The following is an 11,262-nucleotide window of genomic DNA, read 5'->3' on the forward strand; positions in this document are numbered from 1 at the left end:
CAATGCCAGAAGTAAACATGAGTCAATTATTTAAGGCAAATGGGACCTTAATCATCACAGCAATAGAGAAATCTCAAATTCAATTAAATACTGGATTTTCATGCTTTAATTTGTGGGCATTTCTATATCTCTTATTTTACAGAGGCCTTTGAAATTGTTGTTCGCCACGCCAAGAACTACACCAACGCCATGTTCAAGAACAACTATCCGAGCCTGACCCCACAAGCTTTTGACTTTGTGGGTGAATTTTTCACTGATGTATCTCTCTACATCCTGGGTTCTGACATCAACGTGGACGACATGGTCAATGAATTGTTTGACAGCCTGTTTCCAGTCATCTATACCCAGCTAATGAACCCAGGCCTTCCAGAGTCCACCTTAGACATCAATGAGTGCCTCCGAGGGGCAAGGCGTGACCTGAAAGTGTTTGGCAATTTCCCCAAGCTTATTATGACCCAGGTTTCCAAGTCACTGCAAGTCACTAGGATCTTCCTGCAGGCCCTGAATCTTGGAATTGAAGTGATCAACACAACCGATCACCTGAAGTTCAGTAAGGACTGTGGCCGAATGCTCACCAGAATGTGGTACTGCTCTTACTGCCAGGGACTGATGATGGTTAAGCCATGTGGTGGCTACTGCAATGTGGTCATGCAGGGCTGTATGGCAGGTGTGGTGGAGATCGACAAGTACTGGAGAGAATACATCCTGTCTCTGGAAGAACTGGTGAATGGCATGTACAGAATCTATGACATGGAGAATGTACTGCTTGGTCTCTTTTCTACCATCCATGACTCCATCCAATATGTCCAGAAGAACGGAGGAAAGCTCACCACCACAGTGAGTACCATTCTACAGCTTTCCAAGGAATTGGATTCTATTGGGGGTGTGGTGGCATGGCCAGTAGCAGGGGCTGATGGAGAGAACTAAGAAGAATATGGGCCAGGATGATAGAGGGCCTGAATGTTCTCACAAAGCTGGGCAGTGCATTAAATCCACAGGTTATGGAGTCCAAAGCCTGGCTTTGCATTTTAGCTCCATCTACTTTCTTGTTTTCGGACCTTGGTTATGAGGCTCTGAATGAGCCTCATATTGCTGATTGATAAAATAAGGATAAAAAGAATATCTTCTTCATTGGGAGTAACATGGGTTACAGTTCTTCAGTAATTATTAGTTATTATTACCACTGCTGTTAGTTAACACAACATTCTTGACAACCCTCTGAGGTATGAGCTATTATCTCCATTTTGTAAATGAGGGAACTGAAGCTCAGGGAAACAAACTTGACCGATAGCACCCAGCTATAGTTAATGAAAGAGCCGTGATTCACAAACTGATCAGGTGTCCTTTTAATTAGGTTATCACGAGCTTCTCTGATTCTGATTTCACTCTTGTGCTCTTCATCATATATGTCACATTACTATTTTGAGTAGTTGATTTGTGATGTTAGTTTTGATTTGCATTTTGAGTAGTGACTTTAAAAGGAGGAAACCCAGCTAGAACCCACTAACTAAAGCTACAAATGAATGAGGCAGAACATTCATATTTTCCAACAGTTGTTTTTGCAGCCTTGATTTATACCAGTGTAAGCCTGATGGTATTTGTATTGGGGTGGGACAGTTCTGTGAGGGAGCAGCTTGCTTGGTTTCAGTCAGAGATTATTAGATACATTGTACCTGCTAAGCTAGGATACACACATTCAGAACCACAGGAGCACATACTTTTCAATACAGAAAAGTACAGCCAAGAGCTATCAGTTAGATCTCACTAAGGTTACAGTGACTGATTCCTGAATGTTGCCAGCTTTGTTGAAGGAGGTGGTAGAATCATCTAATACACTAGCCTTGTTGAGATCCTACCACATTTGAAGTGCTCTGCTGACCAGTTTACATAATATTATGTTGCAATAATCCATGGGATAGATCCTAATATTATCCCCATTTTACACAGGAGTAGATGAAGCCAGCTTCAGAGCCGGCTTAAGAGTAAATATTAAAAGTAACTAAGGTCATGGCATCTGGCCCCATTACTGCATGGCAAATAGAAGGGGAAAAGGTGGAAGCAGTGACAGATTTCCTCTTCTTGGGCTCCAAAATCACTGTGGACAGTGAATGCAGCCATGAAATCAGAAGATGATTGCTTCTTGGCAGGAAAGCTATGACAAACCCAGACAGTGTGTTGAAAAGCAGAGACATTACTCTGCTGACAAAGGTTCATATAGTCAAGGCTACGATCTTTCCAGTGATCACGAACGGTTGTGAGAGCTGGACTGTAAAGAAGGCAGAATGCTAAAGAATTGATGCCTTCAAACTGTGGTACTGGAGAAGACTCCTGAAAGTCCCTTGAACAGCAAGGAGTTCAAACCAGTCAATCTTAAGAGAGATCAGCCCTGAATATTCACTGGAAGGACTGATGCTGAAGCTGAAACTCCAATATTGTGGTTATCTGACACTCACAGGTGACTCATTGGAAAAGTCCCTGATGCTGGGAAAGATTAAGGGCAGAAGGAGAAGAGGGTATCAGAGGATGAGATGGCTGGACAGCATCACTGATGCAATGAATATGAACTAGGGCAAACTCCGGGAGATGGTGAGGTTCAAGGAGGCCTGGCGTGCTGCAGTCCATGGGGTTGCAAAGAGTCAGACACGACAGCAAGATGAAGCTTAATGGCTCAGCTGGGAAAGAATCTGCCGGCAGTGTGGGGGACCTGGGTTTGATCCCTGGGTTGGGAAGATTCCCTGGAGAAGGGAAAGGCTACCCACTCCAGTATTCTGGCCTGGAGAATTCCATGGACTGTATAGTTCACGGGGCACAAAGAGTCAGACACGACTGAGCGACTTTCACTTCACTTCAGAGAGCCTAAATACCTTGCCCAGACATCAAAGCTAGTTAAATGGCAGTAGGGAAACTGGGATTCCAACCCTGGCTTGTTGCCTCGCTTGATTTATGCTCTTACCTTCTATACAGTGCAACTGCTGTGTAGTCTGAACCATCGCTTACCCAGAATGTGGAGGGCAGATTGGGCCATTTAGCCCTGTCTTTAAGCTCTGCAAGTACAAAATGATAGGGGTAATTGGTTTCTTTGGTGAATTAAACTAGAAAGGAGAACAAAAAATGATGCAACCCACAGGATGGCTACTCACGGAGCTGCTCTAATTGTCCCATTCAGAATGTTAGCCATTTAAAACACATTTGCTGAGAAAATATTTTATAGTAAAATGAACAGAAATGTCCTAACGATAGTGTTCTTCAGTGGTTAATTATTCCTCTGATTGCTTTATAATTCGAGGCCAGATTCTTGGGCCTTAAACAAAAGTAAATCTCAGAGAACTAGAAAAATGAAAAGCCGGTGCATTCATATGTTCATTTCACCTGATGTTCCTTGAGGGCCCTCTGTGTGTCCGACACAAAGCAAGAGTGCCAGGGGTGTGGCAATGTCTTCAATAAGAGGAAAAATAAGAAGATAACATTAAAGACAGAGTATGTGAGTGTTTAAAGTTTTCCTCTGATATTGGTCACTTGACAGCAACATTTTGACAACTGATATTGGTCACTTTGACAGCAACATTTTGAAAACATGTTTTCTCCTCTGGTTATTTTCAACACAGAAAAATAGGGTGGGGAGCTGGTAGTAGATTGAGTCCACTATTTTGATCAGGCTCTAGACATGAAAGCTTATTTAGTGAACATTTCTTGAGCATCTGCTCTGTTCATGGCACTTTGCCAGGTGCTGGGTACTCAGTTGCCCCAGACATAGTTCTTAAGTCTTTAAAAGGTCAGTTTAGCTTTGTTGACAGACGGACATGTAACTGAATAATTTTCAGCACAGTGAACATCTCACTATAATGTGAATGTTAGAAGGCCTGAAAGAGATTATCTAGTCCAGTCCCTTTGATTTACAAATGAAAAAATAAAGTTCAGAGAGGCTTGCCCACAGTTATATAGTTAGTGGAAGAGCCAGAAGTGGAGTCCAAGGTCTGCTGCTGCTACAGTCAAGCACTCTTTCCACTATACTGATCTGTCTCCCATAAGACCCTCCCAGATTTTCACTCAAAAAGCTCCATTAGGATTCTGCAAAGACATCATGAACTTAAATTGAATAGCTATTTGGAGGTGCCAAACCTGCTGTGTGTTAGGTGCACGTGGGCCCGTCTGTGTGTGTGCACACACAGAGGGAGTACATTTCATGCCATTATCATTCAGGAAGAAAAGCCTTGGCTGTCAAGAGGTGCTCAGTGATTCAGTCAGTCCCTTTCTGTTTTGGCCATTAAGGGCCTGATTGCTCCCAGCTCCCAGCTGGTTATGAGAGCGTGAAGTCTGTCTTCCCCAGGGAATGCATAAACTAGAGCAGAAAGCGTATGTAAACTCTGCCTTGTTGCTGTTTTATGATTGCCAGCTCTAAGTAATGTATACCAAATGGTGGGGGTGGGGAATCATTGCCCAGGTGTGATCCAGCTATAACCTGTATGCACCATCAAGGGGCTGGGTCATTTATGGGTGGTGAGGGGAAGTGAGAGCTGGGTGGATTGCAGAACCCTATTCCTGTTAACAAAACCACAGAATGCCCCCAAGCCTAAGCTCCTTGAAAACTACAGCATTAATGAGATTCTGCAGCAGCACCTTCACCTTCCGGCTGTGATCAAATGTGAGACCCGGCCAGTTGGTCCTGATTGAGGTTAAGTTGTGGTGAGAGACCTCTTTGAAAATCAGCTCTTCCAGAGCTCTGTTAGGACAGCATTTCTAGCTAGCTATAAGCTATGCATGAAGTCCGCCATGGGCTTACCCAATGGCTCTATGGTAAAGAATCCACCTACAATGCAGGAGCCATGAAGTCTGCCAAGCAGGGACTTTGCTCATCTACCCCAGATCATGAAGGACATTTTGGTCTTATCTAAGTGAGTGGGGCACTGTGAATTTTTTATAACTATGGCCTATTAGTGTTTTAGTTTTCCCTAAGATACTTTTCTATTCTTCAGACTACCAAGTGAAGACACGTGAGCAAATGTTAGGATGTTGTTCCTTGCTGCAGTGCAGTACTCTTTCTACAACATGTTTCTAAGTGCCAAATGGATAGTGAGTTTTTCTTAAACTTGTTTTTAAGTGCCAGGAAGTTTCATGTTATTTTTTTAACTATTTTTTTTGAAAGGATATTTAGTAATATCCTTAGGATGTCTTTTTTTTCCATTTATTTTTATTAGTTGGAGGCTAGTTACTTTACAATATTGTAGTGGTTTTTTCATGTTATTTTAACCCAAAGAAGTGAATAAAAACTAAAAAGTAAATAAAAATAATTGTGTGTGTATATGTGTAAGAGAGAGAGAGAAAGAGAGCAGAGGTAAGAGGAAGGTAAGGAAAGAGAAAAGTTTTACTGGAAAGTATTAATGATGGGACTGTAAATAGATCCATCTTGATTCTTCATCTACATTTGTGAACTAGGTTAAATATCATGGCCCCAAGTGAGTACTGAGTAGGTCTTTAATAGTATTGGGGCATCATTTGGGTAGTATTTGAGAGTGTCACTTTAAAATTTATCAGCACATTATTGAATTCCATACCTTACGGATGTGCTCAGTCCTTCAGCTGTATCTGACTCTTTGCAACCCCATGGACAGGGTTCTCCAGGCAAGAATACTGGAGCGGTAGTTGCCATTCCCTTCTCCAGGGGATCTACCTGACCTAGGGATTGAACCCGGGTTTCCTGCATTGCAAGCAGATTCTTTACTATCTGAGCCACCAGGGAAGCCCAATAATCAGCATGTTGGATGTTTGTTGCTAATTCAGAAAGTTTCCCAAGAATCTCTATGATTGTACTTACTTTCTTTACCCCCCTAAAGTAATTGCTCATATGTCCTCACATGGCTGTTACCACTTTTATTTTTCCATTTTTACCTACGTACTTTCTTTATTGATTCATCCCAGAGTTTCTCAGCATTAGTGTCTCCTGTACCACAATTTCATTACCTTGACTAGTTATATGCTTCATTGGATGTTGTCCAAAACTGCAACCTTTTCTACCTTCTCTGTTTCTCCCCTTCTTTCCTCACTTCAATTCAGTCGCTCAGTCATGTCCAACTCCTTGTGACCCCATGAACTCTTCCCTGTCCGTCACCAACTGCTGGAGCTTGCTCAAACTCATGTCCATCGAGTCAGTGATGCCATCCAACCATCTCATCCTCTATCAGCCCCTTCCCCTCCCAGCATCAATCTTGCCCAGCATCAGGGTCTTTTCCAATGAGTCAATTCTTCCCAACAGGTGGCCAAAGTATTGGAGCTTCAGCATCAGTCCTTTCAATGAATATTCAGGGTTGATTTCCTTTAGGACTGACTGGTTTGATCTTGCTATCCAAGGGACTCTCAAGAGTCTTCTCCAACACTACAGCTCAAAAGTATCAATTCTTTGGCACTCAGTTTTCTTTATGGTCCAAATCTCACATCCATACATGACTACTGGAAAAACCATAGCCTTGACTAGATGGACCTTTGTCAGCAAAGTAATGTCTCTGCTTTTTAATATGCTGTCTATGTCGGTCATAGCTTTTCTTCCAGGGAGCAAGCATCTTTTAATTTCAAGGCTGCAGTCACCATGTGCAGTGATTTTGGAGCCCCCCTGCCAAAAAAAGTCTGTCACTGTTTCCATTGTTTCCCCATCTATTTGCCATGAAGTGATGGGACTGGATATTAAGATCTTAGTTGTTTTAATGTTGAGTTTTAAGCCAGCTTTTTCACTCTCCTCTTTTACTTTCATCAAGAGGCTCTTTAGTTCCTCTTCACTTTCTGCCCTGAGGGTGGTGTCATCTGCATATCTGAGGTTATTGATATTTCTCCCAGCAACCTTGATTCCAGCTTGTGCTTCATCCAGCCTGGCATTTCGCATGATGTTCTCTGCATATAAGTTTAATAAGCAAGGTGACAATATACAGCCTTGATGTACTCTTATCAATTTGGAACCAGTCTTTCCTCACTATGATATTCATTTTAGCGCTGTCTGAAATAGCATTCATCTCAGGGAACATTTAGTGAGTGTCCAATTGTGGAGCCACTAATAGACACAGGAGGTGCAAGAAGTGGCTGGAAAGATGACAGTGACTGTTGCTGTCCTCAGAACTTGTTTGGTCAGGAGGTAGCAGAGCTGGGATTCAAAGCTGGATCTGTTGGACTCCAAAGCACATGCTTCTCACAATTTCTCTACATTGCTCTTTCAAATAGGTTCACTCTCTTCTCACCAGAATTTTCATTCCTTTCCCACAGGCTATGTGGGTCTTGATTATCTTATTTAATATCCTGTATTACTCTCTACTGTTTTTACAGCTGCACAATCATTTTGTGAATTCATTCTCCCTCCTTGGAGATTTCTCCTATAGTATTCCTCAATCAAGTACTAAAAACACGTGAGATTTTTCGTCTTCACAACATTTAAAGGCACAGAATAGTTTCTAGGGGAAGAATGAATGTTTTTGTAGGTGATAGAAGACCCAGTCACATGGTGAAATGACTCTACCTAGAATCTGTATGGACTGTGCCAACGATGAGGTATAGATTATCTTGCAGCTGCAGTGTTTGGAGTCTGCCTGATGGATCAACATACAGTTTTTAATGCATTTGTCTTTGATTCTGGACCTCAGTACACCCAGGTCTCCATTATGGAGTCTCCTTAATATTAGTAACACTGCCTACTGAGTACCTAACATATTCCAGTATTCAGGTATATCCATTTTCTTAGGTAGAATTTCTGAAGGTATCTTCAGTGAAGTCGGTATTTATTTATGTGTGCTAGGAAGCTCTGGGGAAGATTCTCCGTTGATCCTCAATAATAATTCATTCTATCAAATTCTTATATTTTGCTGTCTATGTGAGTGACTGTAGCTCATCAGAATTTCCAAGATTAGCCCTACGCTTTTGAAGGCTGAGGTTATTTCTCAGGTGTCAGAATGTCAGTGTTTTTCTCCTCACGCCATCACTTTGGACTTTCATTTTTTAGTCTCATATAGAGATACCTTGTCTGAATTCATACAAGCTGTTGTCAGTAGCAAGTGATTTCAAAGTGATAAAAACAAGTGAATGGCTCACTGCCTAATTACTGTCTGCAGGTCAGCATCTAGAACTGTGGTAGGCAGCTTTATTTGCATGAGGTCCATTTCTGGAGAGAGAAAAATGTTTACAGGATGACATCTTTTTTTCGTTCACAATAAAAATAGCTTTAGTGATTCCCATGGGGAAAATATATAGTTTTAAAACATAGAGTACCTATTTATTGACAGGCCAAATACAAATGAAAAAATCTACATCACTTTCAGGCACCTAATGTTAATTTCGGTACAAGTTTCAAACAGTGGTCACACAAGGGAAGCTCTTTATAGTGCTTCATCTTGAAATTATGTATATTATGGGTCATATTAGGGAATCCAATGGGCTCCTCACAAATCTAGAATTACTTGCCTTTGCCTTGGCAAGAGTGGCAGTGTGATTATATGTTCTGAATCTTTTGAAAGAAGTCTTCCCCCCTTGCTGTGGTCTCTGGACTAATGTGGTAAGAAAATGTCCTCAAAAACTGTGAAACATCTGAGACTTTTACCCTGGTTGCAAACTAACAAGTTACCCAGCCAGCTTCATGGATGCTGGATAAGGACAGGAGCCTCTGGCTCAGAGATGCAGCAGTTTCTTTCTCACAACGAGAGCAGTAGCCAGAGGATCATCATTTGTGCCAGGTCCCCAAGCCCCAGCTCCCACGGGGAAAGGCAAAGAGGACCAGATGACTCCTACGCACACAGTGAGGTGCATTACAGGAGAGGAGGCTTGAGCTTCAGTTCAGTCACTCATTCGTGTCCGACTCTTTGCGACCCCATGGACTGCAGCACGCCAGGCCTCCCTGTCCATCACCAACTCCCAGAGTTTACACAAACTCATGTCCATTGAGTCAGTGAGGCCATCCAACCATCTCATCCTCTGTCAGCCCCTTCCCCTGCTACCTTCAATCTTTCCCAGCATCAGGGTCTTTTCAAATGAGTTAGCTCTTTGCATCAGGTGGCCAAAGTATTGGAGTTTCAGCTTCAATATCAGTCCTTCCAATGAATATTCAGGACTGATTTCCTTTAGGATGGACTGGTTGGATCTCCTTGCAGTCCAAGGGACTCTCAAGAGTCTTCTCCAACACCACAGTTCAAAAGCATCAATTCTTCGGTGCTCAGCTTTCTTTATAGTCCCAACTCTCACATCCATACATGACCACTGGAAAAACAATAGCCTTGACTAGACGGACTTTGTTGACAAAAGTAATGTCTCTGCTTTTTAACATGCTGTCTAGGTTGGTCATAACTTTCCTTCCAAGGAGTAAGCGTCTTTTAATTTCATGGCTGCAGTCACCATCTGCAGTGATTTTGGAGCCCAAAAATATAAAGTCTGTCACTTTTTCTATTGCTTCGTCATTTACTTGCCATGAAGTGATGGGACTGGATGCTGTGATCTTAATTTTCTGAATGTTGAGTTTTAAGCCAACCTTTTCACTCTCCTCTTTCACTTTCATCAAGAGACTGTTTAGTTCTTCTTCCCTTTCTGCCATACGGGTGGTATCATCTGCATATCTGAGGTTATTGATATTTCTCCCAGCAATCTTTTTTTTAATTTATTTATTTTAATTGGAGACTAATTACTTTACAATATTGTGGTGGTTTTTGCCATACATTCACATGAATCAGCCATGGGTGTACATGTGTTCCCCATCCTGAACCTCCCTCCCCATCCCATCCCTCAGGGTCATCCCACTGCACCAGCCCTGAGCACCCTGTCTCATGCATTAAACCTGGACTGGCAATCTATTTCACATAATATACATGTTTCAATGCTTTTCTCTCAAATAATCCCACCCTCGCCTGCTCTCATAGAGTCCAAAAGTCTGTTCTTTACATCTGTGTCTCTTTTGCTGTCTGGCATATAGGGTCATCATTATCATCTTTCTAAATTCCATATGTATGTGTTAATATACTGTATTGGTGTTTTTCTTTCTGACTTACTTCGCTCTGTATAATAGGCTCTAGTTTCATCCATCTCATTAGAACTGATTCAAATGCATTCTTTTTAATAGCTGAGTAATATTCCATTGTGTATATATACCACAGCATTCTTATCCATTCGTCTGCTGATGGACATCTAGGTTGCTTCCATATCCTGGCTATTGTAAACAGTGCTGCAATTAACATTGTCTCCCTGCAGTCTTGATTCCAGCTTGTGCTTCATCCAACCCAGCATTTCTCATGATGTACTCTGCATATAAGTTAAATAAGCACAGTGACAATATACAGCCTTGATCTACTCCTTTCCCAATTTGGAACCAGCCTGTTGTTCCATGTCCAGTTCTAACTGTTGCTTCCTGGCCTGCATATAGACTTCTCAATAGGCAGGTCAGGTGGTCTGGTATTCCCATCTCTTTAAGAATTTTCCATAGTTTGTGGTGATCCACACAGTCAAAGGCTTTGGCATAGTCAATAAAGCAGAAATAGATGTTTTTTTAGGAACTCTGTTGCTTTTTTTGTGATCCAATGGCAATTTGATCTCTGGTTCCTCTGCCTTTTCTAAAACCAGCTTGAACATCTGGAAGTTCATAATTCATGAACTGTTGTAGCCTGGCTTGGAGAATTTTGAGCATTACTTTCCTAGCATGTGAGATGAGTGCAATTGTGTGATAACTTTGAGCATTCTTTGGCATTGCCTTTCTTTGGGATTAGAATGAAAACTAACCTTTTCCAGTCCTGTGGCCACTGCTGAGTTTTCCAAATTTGCTGGCATATTGAGGGCAGCACTTTCACAGCATCATCTTTTAGGATTTGAAATAGCTCAGCTGGAATTCCATCACCTCTACTAGCTTTGTTCGTAGTGATGCTTCCTAAGGCCCACTTGACTTCACATTCCAGGATATCTGGCTCTAGGTGAGTGATCACACCATTGTGATTATCTGGGTCGTGAAGATCTTTTTTGTATAGTTCTTCTGTGTACTCTTGCCACCTCTTCTTAATATCTTCTGCTTCTGTTAGGTCCATACCATTTCTGTCCTTTATCGAACCCATCTTTGCCTGAACCCTTGGTATCTCTAATTTTCTTGAAGAGATCTCTAGTTTTTCCCATTCTGTTGTTTTCCTCTATTTCTTTGCGCTGATCACTGAGGAAGACTTTCTTATCTCTCCTTGCTATTCTTTGAACTCTGCATTCAAATGGGTATATCTTTCCTTTTCCTTTGCTTTTTGCTTCTCTTCTTTTCACAGCTATTTGTAAGGC

The 11,262-nt window shown here is 41.8% G+C and overlaps 1 protein-coding gene across 1 annotated transcript in view; it reads left to right on the forward strand.

Annotated features, from left to right (window-relative positions):
• GPC3 (glypican 3) overlaps positions 1-11,262 on the forward strand; it is a 439,290-nt gene that overhangs the window by 227,522 nt on the left and 200,506 nt on the right. The window contains exon 3 of the mRNA XM_043459569.1: positions 143-837. Coding sequence (XP_043315504.1) covers positions 143-837 — 695 coding nt within the window. The remainder of the gene's footprint in view (positions 1-142; positions 838-11,262) is intronic.

This window comes from Cervus canadensis, chromosome X (assembly GCF_019320065.1).
Source record: "Cervus canadensis isolate Bull #8, Minnesota chromosome X, ASM1932006v1, whole genome shotgun sequence".
NCBI lineage: Eukaryota > Metazoa > Chordata > Mammalia > Artiodactyla > Cervidae > Cervus > Cervus canadensis.